Source organism: Anthonomus grandis, chromosome 12, assembly GCF_022605725.1.
Source record: "Anthonomus grandis grandis chromosome 12, icAntGran1.3, whole genome shotgun sequence".
In the NCBI taxonomy this organism is placed as follows: domain Eukaryota; kingdom Metazoa; phylum Arthropoda; class Insecta; order Coleoptera; family Curculionidae; genus Anthonomus; species Anthonomus grandis.
The window spans coordinates 10,271,665-10,297,212 of record NC_065557.1 but is presented as its reverse complement, the minus strand read 5'-3'; the positions used below and the strand labels follow the sequence as shown (position 1 = coordinate 10,297,212).

General features: G+C 32.2%; 2 protein-coding genes across 2 annotated transcripts; one reads left to right on the top strand and one right to left on the bottom strand.

Moving 5' to 3' along the window:
- Positions 1 to 3,409: 3,409 nt before the first annotated feature.
- LOC126743038 (leukotriene A-4 hydrolase) lies at positions 3,410 to 20,523 on the bottom strand. The gene is made up of 11 exons (XM_050449962.1): positions 20,236 to 20,523; positions 20,062 to 20,177; positions 19,855 to 20,000; positions 19,692 to 19,803; positions 19,562 to 19,630; positions 19,134 to 19,309; positions 12,705 to 12,891; positions 12,448 to 12,654; positions 12,239 to 12,383; positions 4,485 to 4,774; positions 3,410 to 4,045 (listed from the first exon to the last, which is right to left on the bottom strand). Exons 1-11 carry the CDS (start codon positions 20,288 to 20,290, stop codon positions 3,704 to 3,706), a joined length of 1,845 nt encoding a protein of 614 aa, XP_050305919.1. The 5' UTR covers positions 20,291 to 20,523; the 3' UTR covers positions 3,410 to 3,703.
- Positions 20,524 to 23,472: 2,949 nt separating this feature from the next.
- LOC126743438 (von Hippel-Lindau disease tumor suppressor) lies at positions 23,473 to 24,614 on the top strand. Its single transcript, XM_050450542.1, has 2 exons — positions 23,473 to 23,980; positions 24,035 to 24,614. Exons 1-2 carry the CDS (start codon positions 23,691 to 23,693, stop codon positions 24,267 to 24,269), a joined length of 525 nt encoding a protein of 174 aa, XP_050306499.1. The 5' UTR covers positions 23,473 to 23,690; the 3' UTR covers positions 24,270 to 24,614.
- Positions 24,615 to 25,548: the final 934 nt, after the last annotated feature.

Below are 25,548 nucleotides of genomic sequence, written 5' to 3'. Positions count from 1 at the left end.
TATCTTAAAAATCTTCAATCATATTAATATGCAAGACCATAATAATAATAATAAGACCCTTAATATATAAGACCCTTTCAATCATGTTAATATGCACCATTGCTTTAGGTGCCCAGATAACTGAGGCATACTCCAAGATCGGTCTGACCAGTGAGTTGTACAGAATTATTATTGATTTTATTTCTTTAAAATGTTTTGTATTTCTTATTACAAAACCAAGAAGCTTATATGCTTTGTTTACAATAGTTTCATAGTGTTGCTTAAATTTGAGATTTGTTTGAAAACAGACTCCAAGATCCCTAAATTTACTTTTCCTAGTTAACGATAAATTATTAATTTTGTAATCAAAATTCATAAATTGCATTTTTCTTGTGAAGGTTAGAATTTGACATTTATCTATGTTTAATGACATTTTATTTTCTCTGAACCACTGGGCAACCAAGTTCAAATCAATTTGCAGCTCAAGACAATCAACAAGAGATGTTATGTGCATAAATAATTTAAAATCATCAGCAAACATGAGACATCTAGCATGCTTTATACAGTTTGGCAAATCCCTGAGGCACCCCAGATGTTACTATATATATTTTTGACAATTTTTTACCAACTTTAACTTGCTGAGGCCTTCCGGTAAGATAAGATACCATAAACCTACATGCTTCCAGCGAGAAACCAAATTTACCCAACTTATTCACCAACAGCCCATGGTTAACCCGATCAAAAGCCTTTGCACAATCTGTCAAGACAATATCTAGCTGCTCTTGGCTATCTACTGCATTGGCAGCTGCCTCAGTCAAAGTGCTGAGGTTGGTGACAGTTGAGGCATCTGGTGGAAATCCATGTTGTTGCTGAGAGAATTTATTCATGAAAGAGCTCAAAATATCTTGGTATAAAATGTTTTCAAAAATTTTTGCGAGAGAATTAAGAACGCTAATTGGTCTGTTGTTGTCAACCAAAGAATTATCTCCTGATTTGAGGATTGGAGTAACCAAAGCATATTTAAGCACTTCTGGAAATGTGTTTGTTTTTAGACACAAATTAAAAATGGTTTTTGAATGGAGTGCACAAGATATCAGAACAACCTTTATAAATGTATGAGGGGATACTATCATTGCCAGTGGCCTTTTTTGATTTTAATCTCTTAATGGCTGCCTGAATTCGCATTTCAGAGATCTTGGAGAATGAAAAGTTGCCACTAGATTTATCAAAGTTAGGTTTTTCAGACCGTTGAAATACAGAGCTAAAATATAATGCAAATGTGTCAGCTATTTCCTGAGCACCGCTAACAGTACACTCCCCATAGCATACCTCAGCCGGAACACCAGGTCTTGAACGCCCAGACCTGACAAAATCCCAAGAGCTATGTGGGTTAGTTTTGACATTTCTCTCGATATTCTCATGATAAGTTCGAAGCTCATCTGCAGTTTGATATTTCACTGTACTTCTAATTTTGCTATATTCATTCCTAATTTGAAAATTGGCAGTGCCTTTTTTAATTTATTTATGCAGATGTGTCTTTAACTTAATATTTTTCTTTAGTTCTTGAGAGAAGTATTTTGGAAAACTGTTGAGTTTTCGAGTGCCTGTTTTAACTTTCTTTCTGGGTATTGCCAGGTCTAAGCATTCATAAACCTTTTGATAGAACACATGAGTGCACATGTCAACATGTGCACATATATGTTTGTATGGGTATGCTATGTAACACTTTTGTAAATGGATTCCGTAAATAAATAAATAAATAAATTAAGAATCAAAGAGTGGTCTAGTGAGAACAGAAAATTTTTATCTTTCTAAGGCCAAGTAGATTTAAAAGAGCTTGTTTTAAGCCTATGGATCTTAGATTTACAATCTGCAGTAAACTCTCAAAGAAATTTTGCTTGTGAAACATAAAACCGAATCCTCCTTACATACTTCTCTTAGTTATTTATATAAAGCCTTATCTTATTATATATAATCTTAGTATTGCATGAGCCAAAATTATAAATCTGATACTATTTTTTAAATTTATTATTTATAGATAAATAAAAAAAAGTAAATTCTCAACCAATGATATTTTTTAATATTGTTAGTTAATAAGTTTAATCCTTAAATTTAGAATTTGTAATTAATTAAATGCATATTGATTGGACGTTCATCAATTAAGTAAATGAATTACGGATCCCATTAATATATAATTTGGCTTATGGTATATTGTCATGTAAGTATTTGTGTCAATTAAGTATTTTTTTATGTTTTGTACATACACAGATTAAATCATTATTGGTATTGCTAAATCTGAAAAAAATATTGCTTGAAGTAAATTGTGATTTGATTTTAAATAGACGTAATGCGAATAAAGGATAGTTTCTCGAACAAGTTTTTCTAATAAAAGATTTAAATTTATTAAAAATTAACACATTTAAACACAGAATTTGACTTGTCGAGACTAACTTATAAACCTATACTTACTTTTTATACTATAGTAAATAACTACTCTATATTGCAATGCATCCTGTATCAACACTATGAAGTTACAACAGATCAACATTACACTATCACCCTATATTTTACGACAACATACAATACTCGAAAGTTCAACGGATTTCACTGCCGTATAAAAATTATTTTGACAAGGATACAAAAATAGCCACTTGAAAGTAAAAGATTTTTAACTATTGTATGTACATTTATAGCATTCTTCATTTTAGGAAAGGGAATTTTAACAAAGTTAATTCACGATTATTTCTGATTCATTAAATTGCACTAATATTGAAAAGTTTCTTTCTATGTATAGTTAGTTTCTATATATAGAAAATTAAATATTCTTTGGTCCCTCCTGTTTTGAAAAATATGTTGATTTTTAACAGACCTTGTGATATGATTTCGCGCAGGGATAATTTTATTTATAAGTGTTACTATTTTTCATGTAATTTAGTATATTTCTTAGGCAAACTTTCTCTTATGATCAGGGACACACTCTTCACAAGTAAACTGAAAATAAGGGAAACATTTTGGTTTTTTATATATAACCTTTAGTACATATTTTTCGGTTATTATTAAGTATGATAAAGTTGTGCTGCAGGCACCACCCAGATTCTTATGCCACAATTCTAGAGAGATTATCTAGGGCATGATTTCTCGTAGTTAATACATTTATAAATAGTTTTTCTTATCTTTTTACTAATATAGTCAACATGCAAATTATATTTCTGTAAAAGTTTGTCAGTATAAGGTACTTTGCTAAAGTATAACAGACGTGATCTTAGAATTACAATTCACCTTATGGTTAACAAGATTAAGTTTATGATTAGGATAGGTTCCTGTTGTGTGAAAAATTTGGGGCTATTTAGCGTTAACAAAAGAAAACTGATAAGTAAAAAGCTAAAAAATTAAACCAAAGTGACCAAACCAAAATGCAAAAAAAACACTGTTGTAAATATTAAAAACAATATATATTATGCTTAGTAATAAAAGACAAATACACAAATTAAATTATGCACATTAGAACGTAAGTTCATATATTAAATCAATATGTAAACATTGTCAAAGAATAATATAATAAAGCTAAGACGTATTGCATAGGTATTTGTTTAAAACAAAATTAAACAGCCTGTAATCAACCTCAGTTTATGCCATAAAAACATACTTGGAATGACGTAAAAAAGTAATGCTAGTTTAATAAAAGGCACATCATGGGTAAAGACAAACCAAAAAGTAAATAAAACTACTCGTCAATGTGTAGATCCTTGGCCAAAGTATAAGCGGAGACGTGCATCATGCCCTGTCTGTTGGCCTTAAAGTTATCGATAGCCCGGGATCTCATCTTTTCCCAACTGTATAAATCCCTGTAAAGTGGCCTGACGAATTTCATTCTTCCCACGATATTGATCCAGCTAAGGACGGTGTCCACCTTTTCTTCCCAGTGGGCTTTCAAGCAAATCCTCAACCAACGGAATTTGATTTCGGAATTTTTCACATTGTCCAAGTCGAACAGAGCGTTAAGGGATTTTAGTTTTTCTATGTTCTGGGCTGGTTTTTCCGAAATTTTTTGAAGGATGTAGATTACCTGAAGGAAAGAAATTTGTTGTTAAAATATGTTAAATAGCAAAAAAGGATTTGAAGAAATAGTTCATTCTTGCAGTGGAGTAAATAGGTCAATGGCAAACGACTGAGAGTCGTTTTAACCTTGTCTGAGGCACTAGATCCATCCTAGAAGATGTATTGAGGGAACCCCTTAATTTGCTATCCCTGATGATAGACATGTTATGTGTCCGAAACATGTCGGATTAACATTTTTCAAGTAAATTTAGCGGAGGATGACCAAAGTATCTTTAGTTACCCATCAAAAAAGAATTTCTCAGTCTCATAGTTAAATTCTTAATATATCAGTTATCGTTTTAAGAATCTTCCATTAAAGCTTTTCAAAATCTTTAGTCTAAATAATAGAGTGGCTAACGTTGCATTAAATTAAAATGAAATAAGGGATATTCACATCAAAAAACTACCTGAAAAGTGGACAACTTTTCCTTATCTTGGTCTCCAACCGGCATTTGACCCTCTCCGCTCCAATTCACGAATTTATCAATAAATTCGTCACAAGCCACGACCAACGTTTTATCGTACTCCGGAATGACGATTGGCATTCCGGGAGTGTAGAGCCAAGTTTGCCAATCAATTTCCTTAATAGCCGGCTTGTCTTTAAAGTACTCTTCAAAGTACTTCTTGAATTCGTCCGTGTCTATTGATTGATACTTGTATTTCCAGAAATAGGTGCGAAGGAACTCTTCCATGTCGGCTAGAACATGAAAGAAAAAGATTTTATCATATCAAAATCAAATTTAGTGTTACAATTTAATGGTTTTATAAATAATATTCTAGGAATTAATAATAGTTTATCTTTATTCAACGAGTAATATTATTACAGTGAAACAACTGGTATTACTACATTTTCCTATTGAGGATGAAGATTGGTTTAAAGCCATTTTTTCACTATTAACCTTCCTAAAAATGTATACAGGGTGTTCCGTTGATCATATTACAAACTTCTAAGATAGATAGAAAACTAGTGATGCGAAGAGTCCGGATGAATCGTCCGTTCAATCCGAATATCAAATTATTCCGAATCAATCCGGATATTTAAATCGTCCGGATACACGCCGCCCGTTAGACCGACAATGAAATAAAAGCTTGTACGAGGCTCGCGAAGTGACACGAAGTTCCACGTTCCATCGGCTAAGAAAATCCGAATTAAATCGTCCGGACAAATAACCCGGCAATCGGCAATATCGTCGCGGGGCCTTGTGTAAATATTGCTTTATCTATCCTTATTGTACTCATTTAGAAACAATACGAGAACGCCCAAACTTTTTAAGGGTCGCCTGACCTTCAGAAGTTTTTTTGTAAACAAAGCATTTTTGTATTGATATTTTGCATCGTTTAAAATACACTTGATTTATTACATACATAATTAGCTATTTTAGTTTTAACATCATGTAGATATCCGTAAAAACGAAATTTCTAATGGGCTGCATAATGCATACCTTATATTCGAAAAACAGCTATAAAAAACGTTTATCGGACGGTCGAGCATCGAGCCCGAACGCCAAAACATGGCATAATTTGCCGAACGGGCGAGACATCGAGCGGATGAAAAAACCGAATTTTCAATTCATCCGAATCAATATTGTCCGGATATTGAATTAATCCGGATTTTTACAACACTATAGAAAACGTCAAAAAAAAAGAAGAAGTTCATATGAACATGGGTCCAGAAATCCTTCCTCAGGCAGCTAGAGCTCTTTGAATAACCTTTAAAAACTAGTTTTCGTTTTTTATCTTCGGAACTACTTTAGCCACCGCAACCAATTTTGGAACATAAATTATTGTTAGTCCGTTTAAACCTACTAAACAAAAATAATTTTATCCAGAGGTGTGGAAACCAGGGGCATATTGGTAAATTTAACCCCATTTTTCTAAGACTTCAATTTCTGCTCATTTTTTTCTTTAGGAGCATATGATGTCTCTTTTATGAAACTCTTGTTTAAGAATTTGTTTACCTTTATAAAATCGTTGATATGTTGTTTTTTATTACATTTAAAAATGCCTTAAGTTAATTTATTACCAAATAATTAATAAGTGCTATCTCAACTTTTTTCAAGACAATTCTTTTTTATTTGCGGCACAGGTTTAATTTTTTAAGTATAATATTGATTTTTGTATTACTTGCTTTTAGCCAATTTTCACAAGAACGGTGATAGTTAGCGATTTTTACTGGGAGCACCTTTTTTTATGTAAAATGCATAAGAACATCATAATCTGATGTTTGACCTGTAAAGACCCGCAAAAAAGGTACAAGAGTACCTTTTTTGTAGCAAAAGGAATGTAGTTTTCGAAAAATCCACGTTGCAAAAAAAAATAACCTCAAATAAGTTATTCACGAAACAACCCCCTACCCTTGCTGATTTTCCAAATAATTTTTTAGTATCACCATTTGATTTAGGGTTAAAATTTATGGCAGAGGATTTTTTTCGAAATCTCTTCTTGTTTTTTAAGCCTACAATTTCAAAAAACTCGTTTTTTAAATTCACCCTTTCGGTGCCCCTAACTTCCTTAATATGCATTATCCAATTTTTTTTATTATTTTTAGGAGTAGTACTATCACCCTTTTTCGTTCATATTCATCATTCATCATTTTCAGTTCCTTTTTCGTATCACCCTTTTTACTTTCACCCTTTCACCGAATTTTTTTACACCAAAAAAGAATCGAAAAGCATTTTTGTATTAGGTTGCGTATGAACAAATTATTATCGGAGTTTTACAAAGTAGGCTTTGCTTAGGATGAACACATCATAACTACAACTTGTCAAGGTGAAGTATTAATAAGTAAGTCTTTAATTTGGCTAAAGCTCGTGTTCTTGTTGTGTTATTTTCGCTTAAAAATGCCGCGTCACAATGACTTTTCTAATGCTCAGATGCGGGATATGGTATGTGTATATGCTCAAGAAAATTTTCGTAGTCGAAGAGCAGCGCAGCGTTATTTAGATCTGCATCCGGATAGAAGACAGCCAAATCATCAAACATTTAAAGCGTTGTACGATAGATTAGGCGAAACGGGCTCATTTCGTTCAAAAAACGTAAATGCGGGAAGACCAAGGATAATGGAGCAGATATGGAAGATGAAATTTTGGTTCGTGTTATCGAAAATCCTGAAACCAGCACAAGACGTATTGAGGCAGCCACTGGTGTAAGGAAATCTTCGGTGTCCAAAATTATACGCCAAGAAAAACTGTATCCGTATCATTTCACTCCAGTTGAAAATCTTCTTCCTCAAGACTTTCCTGCAAGACTCCAATTCAGTAAATTTTTAAGAGAGCGCCAATTGAATGATCCATTTTTTTGTAATAAAATTTTATTTACGGATGAAGCCACGTTCACAAGGAGAGGTGTTTTTAATTAGCGTAACAATCATATCTATTCGATGGAAAATCCTCATGCTTTCCAAGAACATCATTTTCAATATAAGTTTTCAATAAATATTTGGTGTGGTATCTTTGGGGATTGTATTGTGGTACCGTTTAAATTGCCAGCTAAGCTGAATGGAGAACGTTATCTAAATTTAAGACGTGACAGTTGGTATATGCACGATGGTGCACCGGCACATTATTCACTGCAAGTCAGAAATTACCTGGACGAAATTTATCCTCATAAATGGATTGGTAGAGGTAGTGAATATCCGTGGCCTGCGCGTAGTCACGATCTTAATCCCTTAGATTTTTATTTCTGGGGCTACTTGAAATCACTTGTGTATAAAAATAACATAAATAACCGTCAGGAATTGTCGCAAAAGATTGTGGAAGGAGTCAATACCATCAGGGCCCAAGAAGAATCATTGTTTGGAGTCAGGCAAAATTTAAATAAAAGAATTAGACAATGTGTTCTGGTGGATGGTGAACATTTTGAACAATTATTATAATCAACAGCCTTTTCTAATTTTATCGTTGTTAATTAAATTTTAGATTAAGTGTTCATATGCAACCTAATAAAAAAATGCGTTTATTTCGAAAACGGTCTACTTTTTGGAGATCAAAGAAGTATACCTTTTTTGACTAGAATTAAATGCTGTTTTATTATTTTCACTCGCAAATGTACGTACAGGGAGGTCAAAAAAGTTATGACCTTTTTAATCACTCAATGTTGTTGTATGTGGCGCCATCTAGTGGCAATGACAAAATAGATATCATATTCGTGTTCCTCATCCCAAATAATAAGAGTACGCCAAATTTTAGGTTAATCTGTCCAGTGGATTCCAAAATATTTCAATAAATTTTTGGTAAAAAATTAGTTTTAACACCCTGTAGAACGAAAACCAATAACATTTTGCTAAGCGATATTGAGCTCAAACGGTTTATTTTCTTGTCAGGTATTCTACATTAACCTATGTCCAATTAATTACGGGACACCCTGTATATACTATCGTTTTGAGAATCTTGGAAACGGTAGGGATCAAACTTATAGGACGTAAATTTAACAAAAAAATATGGTTTCATGCCAAGCTCTTGGAAAGTATTTCACCCCCAATCAAAGGGAGCAAACATGCTTTTAGAGCTATAGATAATTCAAAAACAAATTCGACGGAAATGTTTGCCATTGCGCGTAATGGCACCTTGCTTCCGCCATATGTGGTTTATAAGGAAAAACACTCCTATCAAGGGTGGAGTGAGCAAAATATAACTATTCAGGAGGTGTCTTTTTGTTTGATACAAATATTTTTGAGAATTTGTTTTTTACTATTCTCCTTTCATGTTTTAGAAAAATGGATGGTGACAAAGTACTCTTAGATAAACAGTTTAAACTCTTACCTTTAAGTATAGTAAGAGAAAGCGAAAGTAACAACATTCATTATATGTTGTTGACCTAATTGTTCAAAATATATGGCAGCACAACATAACTCAGATAAACCCCGAGATTCCAACAGCTAATCTTTACAGATTTTAAAAGAATATCTATGGCCAAGATGAAGGAAATTCTTAAAAATCTACTCGTAAAAAACGTCGGGGGTGGTGAAAGTGGACTGTCATTCCAGTTCCCAAAGTGCAAAACACAAAAAAATATAGTGAATTTCGACCTATTGACACAGTTCCGATCTACGAAAAGCTACTAGGAGTGTGCGTTAAAGACCAATTAGTGCAGTTTTGTGACAAAAACAAAATAATAGTGCCCAACCAATCAGGTTTTCGTGAAAATCACTCTTGCGAGTCTGCAGTTGTAAATATTTGTGATGAATTTCTTAAAGCTATAGATTCTGACAACTACGTTTTGGCTGTGTCTCTGGACTTTAAAAGAGCCTTCGAGACCATAAATAGGGATATTTTGTTAAAAAAATTAAAAAACATAGGTGTAAAACACAATGATCTAAAATGGTTTAAATCTTATTTGTCCAACAGAGTTCAAAAAGTTAAATATAATAATTTTTTATCTGAATATCTAATAGTTAATTACGGCGTACCACAGGGAATAGTGTTGGGCCCATTACTGTTTTTGTTGTACATAAATGACATAGTAAGACTAACAAAAAAATGTTCTATAGTTTTATTTGCAGACGATACCATGTTATTATATATTACTTAAAACAAATTATAGAGGACATAAATGATGAACTTAAAAATCTATTTTGCTGGCTTTGTAAAAACAAATTAAGTTTAAATACCACTAAATCTAAATTCTGCATATTTGCAAAAAAATCTAAAACAAGTTCACTAGATGTCCAAAGCATCGCTATAACAATAAACTGTGAAAGATTGTTGTACGACGAAAATATTAAGTACCTGGGAACAATTCTGAACTCAAATTAAAATTTTCATTCACACGCTGATTACATTATGAGGAAGTTTTCAAAAAAGGTCGGATTTATAAACAGAGTGGGCCAAAATTTATCACTTTATGCTAAACTTTCTTTATACAATGCCATTGCACTTCCTCATTTACAATTTTCTTCAACATTATTATATAATTTGCCTCAGTATAAAATCAACCAAATTGAGGAAATTCAAAATCGAGCCATGAGAATGATTTTAAAATGCAACCGATACACACCTATTAAAATTATGTTAGATGTTTTAAATATCTGTTCAACAAAGGATTGCCTTTAATGTTAATTTTTTTTATATTTAAATTAAAACAAGGTCTTTTGCCAAAATATTTAACTGATAAATTATCAATTTTTCGAGACGTCCATAATTATAACACAAGAAACTGTACTGATTTTATTTTAGTTAATAGATGTAATACCAACCAATTGCTAAATTCTATTCTTTGCAAAGGCTTTAGTGAGTTTAATAAATTACCACATGATATAAAAGTTTGTAATAGTGTTAACCTCTTCAAAAGGCTACTAAGGAAATACGTCTTAACAAAATATTAATGTTAGTATAACCACAAAAATGTAGTTTTTCCCGATTACGACAGATTTTATTTTATTTTTTTAATTTTCTGTAAATAGGTAATATGTAAGTGATTGTTTTGTATTCTTAATTATACTGTAAAATTTTCTTTAATTTTAAATATTTAGTTTGTATGCATCCATATCTAGGTCATGGTCTGACGCACAAGGGTGGTGTGTTTCTAGGTTGTCGGGATGTCGTCATTGTCCTGGTGACCCGGATAAAACGTGCAGCCATGGAAACAGTGTGGGACCGCATTATTTTGGCTGAGTCAACAAGGCCGTAACCCGACCCGAGCGCAACCAAATCAAAACATCAAACATCGATTGTGGAATTATGTGTGTGTGTGTATGGATGTAAATTAAACTAAACAAGCTTTGTATTTTTTATATTTAATTTTGATATGTCATGTAGCATTTTTTTACTAAATAAAGATTATTATTATTATTACTGTTACTATCTGCAATTTCCACTAATCTATACAGTCTTTACATATATGTCGCTTATTTTCGGCCCTTAAAGTCCTCTTGGAAAAGCGAAAAATAAAAAACAGCATGCTACCTAAGACATTCTTTCCAACACTGCTCAAGGATTTGTTGGCTTAAGATCGCAGGCAATTGAAGGTTTTAAAGCACTTTTCCATTTATTCCCGTTTAATCATAAAAAAATAAATAATAATAAAGAAATGTTATGGACAGTGATACTCGTCCGTTTCAGATGAGACAAATCAAAAAAAATTAAGATGTAAGTAAATCTCTTTCACCTTTGCCTGTTGAATTGGGCTTTGATGTTCAATATAAGAACGATTAAATCGAGTTGGGAAATATGTAACACTACGAAACTTGGGAAGCAATCAACAATAATCAGGTCAAACAACCCTAGTACTGAAGAAGGTCTCCAAGAAGATTATTTGGTTAACGATTTTGTCATATCCAAATTCAAAACCTCAATTTTGATCAATTTTTTATAGGATTTTTTTAAATTAATATTTTTTGACATTTCTGTATTAATTAATTGCTTTAGAAAACAAGATAAAAAGATGCCTTATTCCTGGTCTTGCAGAAATTACGATAGATCAAATTGTACAGAAGATAAAATTAAAATCTGTTCTTAGAGGAAAACATTTTTTTTTACCCTACCTGACCAAATTAATTACAAAACTTAAACTTTCTATTAGATAAAGTCTTATTTTCATATATTTTGAGTTTGTTATTGTAGTATATTTTAGTTTTATTTATTCTAATAACAAATAGAAATAACCATTCATGGTATTGTTATGCAATGCAGTGGCATTGTATCAGTGCCTGACTTCAGATTTTAGCTTTGATGAACTTGGTAGGAAATACATTGACTGCAACTATCGCTTTTAATTTTTTAACCTTTTACATAAATAATGCGAATTTATGGAAATTAAAATTGTTACTTGGGCTGGATCTTACTTAGGATATTAGGATTTCAAATAGCATACATCAACACTTATTTATATAAAATAATATGCAGGATCTTTCAGAATAAGATGCTAATCTTCCTTAAAGGTAAAACAGTGACATACATACTATTTTCTAAAAGATATCTATTAAAAATTTATGTCAAAAAATATCTTAAGCGAAAATTGCATAAATATATCTAGATTTTTATTAAAGTTAAAATTAAAAAAAAAAAAAACATATTTTGCTTAACACTTTAAAACATTGTTTAGCTCAGAAGTTAGGAAGGTTATTTGAACCTTCTTAAAATCACTCCCTTAAGGATTAGTATTTTTATACTAAAAACCGTCTATCAAAAAACTTAAAAATAAAGAAGACGGAATTAATTTTTACCTGGTCCTCCAACGACAGTTTCTAAATACCTCAAGAAAGTTTGGCCCTTTTCATAAGGCACAATAGAAAAAGCATCGTCCGGATGTACATCGTCCAGTTTCACGACTAAATTGGTTAAAGGGCTAGTTTTTCCCATCAGATTTATCTGGAAATATTATAATATATAGTGTCCATCCCTTCAAAAATAAATATGAAACGCGAATACTCACTGTCTCAGCTAATTCGGTAACATGAGTATACGCGTCAAAATCTTGACTTTGCGGGGACTCGAGTCGTCCCTTAATTTTCCTTTCGATGAAAACCGTGAAACCTTCGTTGAGCCAGAAATGTTCGAAATTTCTATTAGTTACCAAGTTTCCGGTCCAACTATGAGCTATTTCATGCGCTATCACGTTTGCTAAGCTTCTATCCCCAGCCTATGATAAATTAACTGCATATTTACAGGGCCAATCAAAACACATCTTACCAATAACGTGGGAGTGACAAAAGTCAAACAAGGGTTTTCCATGCCACCATAAGGGAAACTGGGTGGTAAAACTAGTAAATCGTATATGCCCCATACGTAGGGACCGCACAAGTCTTCGGCAGTCTTGAGTTGGTGCTCCGTATTGGCGAATTCGTAGGCGCACTCCTCTATTATTTCTCTCTCACTCCTAAACACCACAAGTTTTTTTAAAAATAAAACAGCCTTTTGTAAACTAGAATAGGTCGGAGTTATGCGAGGAGTTTAAAATGCTTTGATTTTCAGTTATTGGGAGAAACAACGACAAATTTGAGCTTAATTTAGCCACGGCCCTGCCTAAAAGGTGGTGCTTTGGTGCACTCTATTATTTACGGAAACAAAAAAAACATGTTTTAAAAATATTATGATATTTATTATATTATTATATTAATTAATACCATAATTAAATTTAAATAAAAAAATTAAAGCATGTGTAAAAATTATATTTTGTGTAAGACAGTCCTATGTACGGGTTTTTAAATATTTTTGTTTGACATAAAGCCATATTTTCGTAATTAATCACACACAGTTATTTTAATGGATTAAGTGTTGTTTTCGATATCTCAAAGGCCTTCAGGTCTTAAGAAACTTCAATCTTTAAGATATTATATACTTATTATATACAGCATTAATTGTTACACCAACATAACGTAAAATAGCTAATAAAACTATATCACAAACGACTCTCTCACACCCCTTGCAAAAATCTAAAAGAACTAGTAAAGTAAGGTTCCTCCCTTATCCCACTATTCAAAATATCACCTGTCATACTCCTTTATTACTTTTTTTTTAAAGATATTCACTTAATTGATTCTATAGTACCCTCTCTGAAATTCATGACAGCATAGATAAAATGCTGATAGGACGCAGTTAGTAGTGGCATAAGCGCTTTCTTCCACATATTTGCAAATAAATTTTCTGTAAATTATTTGCTATCCTATTTAACAAAATTATTAAGATCACATCTTCATAATTGTGTTAAATAGGGTAGGATAAATATAATGTATTATTTCAAAAACTGAATATTTATACTGTCTACGCCAGTGGTTCTAGTTTTAATCTGCGATACAATCTGAAGTAGTTCAATATCATTTACTGGATAAAAATTAAAACCGGCAGATATATTCTTGAGAATATCCTCTTAATGGACAAGAATTGGTTTGTGCCAAATAGGGAGGTCCTTAATGAAGGTAAAACCAAAATAGAGATTTTTCAAATTTCTGGAGTACCACAGAGTTCTCATCTAGATCCATTACGCTTTAACATTTATGTTAATGATATCTCATCTTGTTTTCTTCATACAAATTTTCTTGGTGGTAGAAATCATATTGAGCATGTTTATAACATACAGTTGTGACCAAAAAAATAAGAGTGCATATCAAATTTCATATCAAACTGAATTAGCTTCGCTATATTTTGGAATTTGCAAATAAAATATTACGCATTTTCTTCCGGCATTTAATCGTCGAAAACCAAGAAGGCTTTCTCTTTTAAAAGCAAGTTTTTTTTCATCATTGTTTAAAAATCCTTTGGACAAAAAAATAAGAGTATTTGTTTATTGTAACTATTTGGTCTCTGTTTATTCAGATAAGAGTTGTTTGTGATATTTTCCATAAATACAAGTCAGTTTCAACAAGATCGTTGCATCGCGTTGGTAAATAAGGGTCAATATGCGTCTAATTTTGCAATTGAGAAGTCAAAATAAATCCTATGCATTTATTGCAAATGTGCTTAAAAAATCACCTTTTGTCATCTCCAGAGTTTTAAAAACACAAAATAAAACGGAAAATGTTCTTGAAAATCGAGACCGTCCAAGAAATACCACACGGAAGACTGATAAGCTTATTGTACGCGAAATCAGTAAACAACCTTTTTCCACATCTACCTCTATAACGCGAAACTGAAGCCTAAGCATTAGCACTAGGACGATAAGAAGACGTTTGCAAGACCAAAAATTATATGGTCGAGAGGCCAGAAAAGTCCCATTTCTAAGCAAAAAGACTTTAAAACAAAGACTGGCATTTATTAGGAATATTTTTTAATGAAAATTTTTAAAGAAATTGGTGCAACAGTCTTTTTAGTGATGAGACGAAGATCAACTTATTCGGATCAGATGAAAGAATATTCGTTAGAAGAAGGAAGAATGAACAATATAATCCTAGGAACACAATAGACATATTTAAGCACAGAGGTGGAAATATCAAACTGTGGGGCTGTTTTTCCTACAATGGAGTAGGTCCCATATTTTGGATTAAAGAGACCGTGACAAAAGAAATTTATTTGGATATCTTGGATAGAGTCATGCTACCATATGCCGAAGAAAATATGTCTAAAAGGTGGGTGCATCAACAAGATAAGGACCTTAAACGTACGGTACGGATGGTTAAACAATGGTTTACACAAAATAGGGTTTCGGTTCTGGAATGACCATCACAATCGACTGACCTTAACCAGTGGCGGTTGCTCCATAAGGTCGCGTGGCCGCGCGCCCTTCCAAGACAATGTGCGACATCAGTTTTTTTTACATTTTACATTGTGTTACTAAGTAAAAATTTAAACTAAAAAAATCCTATCTAACCATCACATTCGCTCTTATCTCTAACTCTTCGTCCTCGTTGGCACGTGCGCACGTGAGAAGATTGAATCATATGGCTGGGCCGCGCGAAAACAGCGCCGCCCGCCTCGACGTGTACCGATGTAGGATTTCGGCGGCGCGAGCATGCACGAGGCCCTGTAATATTCAGGTTGCATAAGGTCAATAAGGGCGCGGATTTTCTGCGGCCTGATGTTTTTATTCTGCAAGGAAAGGCGCGTTTTAATCGGCAATTCGTTGTTAACGAGGTACTTTTTTGTCGATATTATCGATTTTTGTGTTGGTGGTATCGTTATACCTATTTGGCTTTGAGGATTTTTTTACGTTTTATGATGAATACTGTAGATAATATTATTGAAATCAATTTTGATAGACTGCCGTTGGCCGATAAGGTCAAAATTAAAGAACTGGGAAGGCCCTTGCCAAATTTAAATTTAACGCAAACTAGTACGCGAAAAGCCGAGAACAGATCTTTTACCCGACGATTTTCAAAGGATATTTATGAAAAAAATAAGTGGATATGTGGATATGTAAAATAAGAAATTTGTTATTCTGTTTCCCGTGTCTTTTCCCGTTGTTTTTTAAAGCTGACTCTAGAATGGACTTCAAATGGGCAAGGAAAGGAATCAGTGATTTACACCATCTTTCTGAGAAAATGAGAAAACATGAATCGTCTCGTGACCACATCAATTCTTGCACTGAAAAACCAAGTAGCTTGTAAAAAAACAACAAATAAGCAAGACGTATAGAAGGAAGTTCAGGAAGCTTGGTATTCCATCCCAGTTGAAACATGCCAAAAGTTGATCGATTCGATGCCACGAAGATGCGCAGCCGTCCTAAAGAATAAAGGTTATTCTACCAAGTATTAACTCGCTTATCTAATGCTGTTGTTTGTTTTGCGGTACATTGTTAATATAATTTTTTATGGCCATTTTAGAAAAATACTCTTATTTTTTTGTCCACCATAAAACATGTACAAAATAAATAATTTGTTTATAATTACAGATTAAACTGGCAAAGAATAATGTGTATTTATTTTTTTAACACTGATGGCATATGTTGTACAAATACGAAATCGTTATTGTATTTTTCTCTATGTAGCACAATATATTATTAGGAATATTCAAATAAAACCAGGCACTCTTATTTTTTTGGCCACCACTGTAAGTAAATGTCCTTTGGCAGTTGGAGTTTTAGCAGTGAGTTGAAAAGAAGGATTAAGATGAATGCACCATCTTGACATACAAGAGTAGTATGGCTTTAACACATTCACTCCCAGGAGATCTAGACTTGCAAATTAGTATGCTGACAAGCTTGAATGTTTTTCAAATAAAGGTGTATTTAGGCGACAGCTCTCTGACTCTCTGTAATATGTTACTGGAATATTGAGAATGTTGTTTTGTTCATGTGAAATGTAAGATGTCTAGTATGTTATGTCTGTATTATTTTATGAATATTTGTCTTTTTCTTATTGTAAAAGCATATACTAGTGTATTGTTTTTTTGACTGAAAAATTACGTATTTACTACTTAGGTTATATGTCTATTTGGTTTAATTTTAATTCTTAGGTTTATAAAAAATTTATCATGGGCCTGACCCATAAATAAATAAATAAGATTAAAGGCAGGATGGCTGATTCTCGGATCAAGTTCTTGGGTGTTCATATGGATACTAATCTCTTGTGAAGTGATCATATTAATAAATTGTCATCGTGACATCACTGGCGCAGTCGTTCATGTAGGTGTCTCAAAGATTCCTGGTTGTGCAAGCAGTCCAAGAAAACGTTGCTGAAGCCAAGAAATCGTCAGTTTTAACTGTTTGTTGAGGCATTGAAACCAACCCAAGGCAAGAAGACCACAGTTGCGAGAAGTAAAATCGTAAGTGAGTTTTCCTTTCCACTCCCATTTAATTTTATGATAATTGTTGTGTGTATATTTTGAATTTATTTTTTTAATTTTTGCAATTTATTATTAAGTATACTTTAAATTTACTAAAAGTGCGATAAGTTATATTAGTTAAATTTTAATGTCAAATAGTTAAATTGATAATCTTACACAAAACCTTTCAAATATTTCTTTAAGAAACGTAAATTTAACAAATTTAACGTTAGAACCAAATTCATTAAATATGACTACCCTTACAGCAGCAAAAGAGATTGCTCATACTCTTAAAACATTTACAGGCAATAGTGATCATCTAGAATTTTTTATTTCAAGTGTAGACAAATTTTATAATAGATATTATATAGGCACTGTAGATGAATCTCTCAAAGAATTTGTTTTTGCTTCAATATGTTCTAAATTAACTGAAGAAGCAGGCGATTTTTTACTTTGTAGACCGGATCTAACGACCTGGCCCAAAATAAAAGACGCCTTAAGACAAAAATTTGGCGATAGAATAAACCGTCAAGTACTTTCTCAACAGTTAAATTTTTTAACTCGATCTAGAAAAGAGCCCATTTTAGATTTTATAGAAAGATTAAAAATTTTAAAATCTCGCATTTCCTTAAAAATCGCTGTTGATGATTCCCTAACTCAAGGTACAAAAGACGCTTTAATGGAGCAAACTGAATTAACAACTGTTACTGTTTTAATGTCTAACTCTCCTAGCGAGCTTCGAACAATTTTAATGTTACACAATCCCCAAAATATTGATGACGCAAGTTCAATTGTTCTAAACCATTCACTTATCTATTAATTTTCGACGAATAAAGTTGTAGTTAATTGATGGTCAAATTTGTGTAGAATTTATTTTGAATTAAATTTATTCCTTTTTTAAAAAGTAGATGTTCAATAATAATTCCATCACTGGCTTTGTCAGCAGTTGATGTCATAAAGAAAACTTGATTAATTGTTAATGAAGGTACTACTGTGACAAAATACTGTGGTTTACTTGAATAAAAAATAGCAGTATGGCGTAGAGCAAATACAAACATTGAAAACAATTTTAGAATTCAAAAATTCACAATACAACCAATTGTTAATGTTAAATTAATTATCTCTTGTAACCCCTAAAATCATGATATTGTACTCTCTCATTACCTACCTAAAATTCATAATATATTTTGCTTAACATATATTAATCCCACTATATGAGAGAAAAAGAACATGGTGTTAAGCCAACATAGATTACGAACAAATAAAGGAATAAAACTGTCTAATGTTTTACCTCTACATAGGATACAAGGAACTTAGTTAAAAAAAAACAAAGATATATAGCCTCTTTTCTGAGTATACCTTATACTCCTTTGAGGAGTATTATACTCTAATGAGAACTGAGGTGCTTTCCTTTTAACAGCGCTGGTTTTGGGATTTCAACTTCTTTGTATTTGTATTATTTTTAGTGTATTTTAAAATCTATGTAAGTGTAATGTTTTTACTATTTTACCCATAACAATGTATTAGTACTATTTTAAAATTTATTGACTTTATTCTGTAGAACACCAAGAGAAATAAAAAAAATTAATAAAAGATCAAAAAGCTCACTAAATGCATGAATATGCTAAACCGTCAACCTAATCCAGTGATTACTGATAAATAAAATTTCAATAAATGCCAGACATTAAATTACAGTGATAAGCTTAAAAGATTCCAGTCAATCAACCATAAAGAAAAATATAAACAATAAATTTAAAAAAAATGTGTAAAATGCAAGTCATTTCTATTATATATTTAATCATTTACTTACTGATGACTTTTGCCAAAGTTTATATTCAAAATATACAAATAATATCTTTCATTTGACCCTTGACGCTCTAAGTTAAAAGATTTAATATTTTTACTTGGGGTGCAATGACTTACCATACATGAGATCTAGGCCCAATTTCCCTGGACTCTAAATCTCCCACAGCTAAAGCAATCAGGTAGGAAGGCATAGGGACTTTCTGTACAAAATGGGACAGTTTTCCACCATGCATTTGCTTTGTGCCATCTCTTATGGCTGACATAAGAACGGTGAACTCTTGAGGAGCTGAAATCTAAAGGAAAACATGAAAAGTTAAAATTCCTAATAGAAAATGTACAGATTTTTATTGCAACAGTATCAGATATTAAAAAGTTTATATGAAAGTTTTTGCTTTTTAATAAAAATTAAGGGTACTTTAATACAGCAAATTTATTAGAATTGATAAGAAATGATTGATAAGAGATCAATAAAAATCTTCAGATTAGGTGGATTACTTTTACTGGATTAAGCCAAACAATTTCATAATTAATAAAAATATACATACTGTGGCAGTATATGGAGTCTTTACTCCTGGTGTATCTTGGCATGGGATAACTGAGCGAGCATGTGTGGGCTAAAAAATTTAAAAAAAAAAGTTATAAAAACTACCATAAACCACAGAGAGAGAGACTTACTTGAAACTGGCTAAACAGAAAAGGATGCTTTTTACCACATGTAGCTTTTGGCGAAAGCCATTGCAAACCAGTTGCTTCTGGGCTTGTCTCATAATCAATACCTATTTTGTAACTAAAAAATTATATTTGGGAAAAGTGAATTATATAATTTAATCTCACTCACTTGCATCCACACTTATCGGATTCAGGTAATTGCACAGTGAGTTTCGAACCATATTCAGCCAAAGGTTCACCTAACTCATATTTTAATGGCTTCTTAGTTTGGACATCATAAATGGATGCAATATTAAGCTTTAAGGAGTCTAAAATCTAAAAAAAAAAACAAAAAAATATGAAATATTTATAGAAATAATGTCCAAGTTTGCCTTACGATTTCATTAATACTCTTATCAACTCTCTCCACCCCAAGTTCAGCGGTTCCAGAGAGAACTTTCTTATCAAAGTTTACATTTAAATTAAGTCCAATAGAAGTTACTTTGACAAGTTCTAGAAAGTCATAGTTATACAGTTATCATTATTTTTCATATTAGTTAAGTTGGTTTACCTGGTCTGGAAAAAGAACTAGGATCCAAGGGGCTCAAGGCACTTTTTTTCACCATCTTGTCTGCTGATACAGCAGAGGCACCTAAAGTAGAATAAAACGTCGGTAACCGTACAAGCTGCCGACAGTTGGAAGATAGCGCCGAGTGGATCGGGCCACGGGTAAAAAATAACGATATAATTTTGATAAGATAAATTAACACGGGTTTCACAGTTTAGGAGTATTTTTCTGAGATCTTTAATTTGTTTGATTCATAACGTTTACGTGACTTGTTTTTCTTTGAAGTTTGAGGTTAGGGTTATAAAGGTAGGCTCCAAGGATACTAGACGTAAGGAGATGGATCTGTGTGCTGAACGTGTGTACCCAAAAATGAACGAAAACTAGTTACAGAAAGTTGCGACATAGGCGCTGTTGGTAAGACGTATACTTCACTCTGATTGGCTGAAGATACCTATTGATATTGTTATTGTAAAGGCGCGTACAGACTAGCACACGCATGTGGTGAGAAGCCACGCATATGCGTGCGTACTCAAACCATTCGAGCTCAAAGCATTCGTTGAAAATAAAATTCACCGCATATGCATGCGTGCTCAAGGCGCTCCATCCATTCGTGAAAAAATGTCTGAGGAGCTGCCTATGGTTAGTGCCGCGTTTGTGGTTATTAGTTCATTAAAAAAGAAAAAGCAAAGAAAAAATAGGCGATTGTGGACGACGCATTTATTTAAAAGAATAACCCTATAATTGAAGTCCGATTTATTAGTAGATTTGGCTTTAGAACCCAATACTGGACAATTTCAAAATTTTACACGTACGTCAGTAGAAGACTTTGAACGCCTTCTAAATTATATAGGCCCCGCAATAAAGAAAAAAGACACAGTCTTAAGAAAGGCAATACCTGTAAAAGAACGTTTACTCATAAAATTAAGATTTTTGGCAACAGTGGATTCTTACACAAGTCTCCAGTATCTTTTTAAAGTTTCCAAACAATCTATTTCACAAATAGTACCCGAAGTATGTTTAGCTCTAATTGAAAACTTGCGGGAGTGCATAAAGGTAAAGTATTGAGACGAAACCAAATATTTATTCTTATAAATAATAAGTTACAAAAGGAAATGCTATATTTACATAAAAAAAATGTATAAATGAAACATGAAAAAACTTATTGAGAACTATTTGTTGGGTATTGGGTATTCTATTATAAAGTCTATAGGGTTAAAAGTAGCAACAAAGTTCTGTGCAGTTGGCATGTTGTATCCAGATATATCCATATTATTTAAAGGTTGACTTATACTCTCAGTTGCTGATACATTTGTTAGAGGATCGGAATAAGAGGTATACTGACTTGTGGCAGGGCTGGAATGAGGTGGACTAACCAGCCTATGTTGCTGAATAGAGCTTCCAGAAGACGGCCCGTCATAGTTTCCTAGATCTGCGTCAAAAAGTATATTGTTGATAGCATGTTCAACCATTATTTCTGCTCGTTTAGAATAGGTTCTTAATTTTGACGCAATGTGTTGCCCATAAAGGTCAAACCGATTTTGAGCTTTCTCTTGTTTAGAACAGCGGCTTGTGCCTCCTTCATAAGTTTATAAGCTTCTGCTACTTTTAGATCTTCGTTTACCTTACGTTTTTTTGGAAAAGTCTGAGGCTCTTTTACTATTTGACTTGAAGTTTTTTCATGTACAGGTTTTTCTGCAGTACCGTTTGGTGAGTCAACTGCCTCTTCAGAATTCTAGGTCATTGGGTTGTGTCACATTATTATCAGACTTACTTACATTTTCTTCTTCGGTTAAAGACTCATTTAGGTCAGTAACTTCTCCACCGTCTTACAAATAACAGAGTTATATATAGGGTTTTCTTCATACAAATCTATTAATTGCAAACACTGCTCATTTGACCACTTAATTTTTCACATAAATCAATAAAACTCAATAAATCTGAACTTGTCTCGCGAGTCCAGCAAAACCCAACGCTATCCGTCTAAACTAAGCGCGAACGCACAAGTATGTTTCTTTGATGCGCGCCAAAAAACCTACACCACAAAGCATGTGGCGAGAAGCTACGAAAGCGCCGTCCACACTTGCACACGTATGTGTATTCGTGGCTGCTCATGTGTAGGTTTGTATGCGCCTTTATATACATGTAATTATAATGAGGCGGGCGGAAATAATTATAAAATTTGGCAGTAGTTTTTACTCCAAAGATGTTTTATTACATTAAGAAATGTAAAGTGACGCCGACGAAAATTAATATTCTTATTTCTGAGGTCGTCGAGAAATTAAAACCGAAGCTCCAGAAAACCAGAAAAATACAAGTATGTACATATGAAATATTGATAAGAAAATGATTCGTCAGCGATTGATTTTCGTTCCATTGAGAATATTAAGTAGAAAGTGTCTGAAATGAATTATACAAAAGGAATACATTAAATTACTTTAAATAATGACAAATAGGCAATTATTTTACTTAAACACTAATTATGTTTTTTCACTTATTTAATTTATTGTACTACAAGAAATATTTTTGTTTACGAACATAACAATTTTACCTGAATCTCTAAAGGAATCAATTAAAAATCTTTACTCTCTGAAACTAACTTGGCATTTTTCGTTGTTGTTTTTGTGTTGTCGTTGGTTATTGTGCCGTTATCCTTGAATTGCTGACCTCTTTGCAATGGTCTTTGCATCCAACGATTGGCAAGCCTGTGAGATAATTCAATTTTTGCATTACCTCGCCACAAAAATTATAGGTAATATTTTGTTTTCCGACCGTATCTAAAAATATTGACCGTAATGTGAAAAACAATTTAAAAACCGATATATGCGCTTAGTCGCGTTTCAATTTCAGTGACGACCAAACTAGTTCAATCGAAAATTTTGATGTTTTTTTAAAATTTGTAGTTAATTTTTTGAAAAATCTACAGTTTTTGATGAATTGCCAAATTTACAAGAAAATGCACATTTTTTTACTTTTCCCGATATGAACGGGAGTCGATCCTTTAACCGTGAACGAACAACATGCAGAGTAACCAATCACAGCGAGGTACATTTCTGAACAACAGCGCTGAGGTGGCTACTCTGCGAACCCAGTTATTGTTCAAATTTGCGTACGCGTCACCTCATTTGCGAAGCGTGGAGATCACTCTCCTTATATCCAGTCTCCTTGGTTGGCTCTCTCGCAATACCTGAAGTGAAGAAGAAATGCTGTCAATGTCAAACTCAACAGCCGACCAACTGTCAATCTCAAATGTCACTGTCAGCGATGGCAAGAAAATAAACAAAAACGTATTTACATTGTATTTTTTCCTAAAAAGTCCAAATTTTCAAAAAAAGTATGTTAAAGTGATCAAATTTCTATAATAGGATCCTGCTTTATCAAAGACTAAGGATCCAAGCTGGCGCCTACTAGTTTTTTGTAACTCTGGTCGTTACTGAACCAAAAGAAGTTATTCTACAAAAATGAATGATAATCTGGCAGATTTAGAACCAAATATAAGATCTTTAAACAGCAGAGAAAAATGCTATGTCCGCTTTATAAATACTACTGATAGAATAGTCGACATTATGTGGATTGATTTTACTGGATTATATTGCCGATACAGGGTTATATCAAAGGGCGAATACATTGATATAAATACTTATAAAACCCACCCATGGATAGTTAAGGACTTTATGACTAAAGATATGTTACATATTGACGGCTCATTTGTATATCATCCAAAAACAACTAAAGAAGTGATCCTAGAAAGGTACCTATTATAGATAATAGTTTGAAAATTATGCTACATTTTTCTTTTTAATAGATACCCTGACAGGCCACTGCCCCAAAATCATGAAGCCAGAATAAGGGCCTACATAATGCTTCCTATGTATAGCTTAAGGTATGCTTGTGTCTTGTCATTAAGAAATATATTATATCGGGAACAGGATGTTGATCAGCTCTGTTTGCCAAAGCAGCTAAGTGAAGATCTGAAAAAGGCTATTAGTAAAAGAAATAGGGAATGCTCTATGCAGGTGAGCTGTAGAGCCTTGGAATAATAATATTTTGTATATAGATTTTTGTAATTATAGATCTATTTATAAACACTAATTGTAACACTTTAAGATAATATAGTATAAGTATATTATGATAATATATAACTTATATATAAGTAGCAGTATAATCTGCAGTAAATTGCCAATTAGTAAGGATATATTTAAATTACATGTCACTTTATATTGCATTGTTTATTTATATTTGTTATTTTGGTTTTTACAATTTTATGCTATAGAAACAATATTTAAATAAATATGTATATAAAAGTAAGAAAAGTCTAGTTAAAAAAGAATGAAATTTGTACATTTATTCCTGATGAATTAAATAAACTTTTGCAATGCATTGACTTTGGAAATATTTAATTATTCCTGGTCAATCTGAGGGTAACACTGCCTAATTTTTTATTATAGAATAAACACAAATATGTATCATGTTATCTTTTATTTCTTATAATGAATCATTTAAATTAATTTTTTTAACAGCCTCACATTTTGGTGGTAGCATTTTTTATTTTGCACAATCTTATTTATGTTGGTGTTATCATGTTCTTTAATGTTGTATTAAAAATTTGTTGTTAATGTGGGACAAGTTATAAAACCATTCTTTTTTCATAAAAAAAGAAAACATTACACTTTAAAGAAAATATAATAATTTAGTAAGATCTAAATTATGCAGAGTATTTTTAGGTATTTATATTCTTTGCAAATATTTATATAAGAAGGGATTTTTTAAACCTAATAACTTATTTATAAAGTAGTAAGATGGGAAAATCATTCATAATAGTTGAATTATTATAGAACTTTTTATTTTATCAACCAGTGAATATATTGTACTTAATTATCACATTCATAAATGGAGGTAATATTCATAAATGTGATATTGGATATTTCACAAAAAATGATATTCTATCTTCATTAGGAGTTTAGACTTCCTGTAGTTTATATTTTGTAATTAACAGTATTTTGTCAGATTGATTGTTTTAAGTCATTGGTTAATGACTCCTTGATAAATTACTCCAAAAGCTTGTAAAACAGGAAAAATGATTTGTAATGTGTAAAAGACTTAAAAAATAGGATGTTAAATGGCCGTGATACATCAAAAACCTGCATATAAAATGATGAAAACGTGAGGAAAAATAGGACCTATCATTTCAAAAAATGATAAAACAGTGCCGTCAAATACCCAAAACAAAATTGACGAATTATTTCCAATGCCTGAATACCATAAAAATGATAACTTTAAAAGCTAGGAAAAATATAGAAGATATATAGAAGAAAAAAA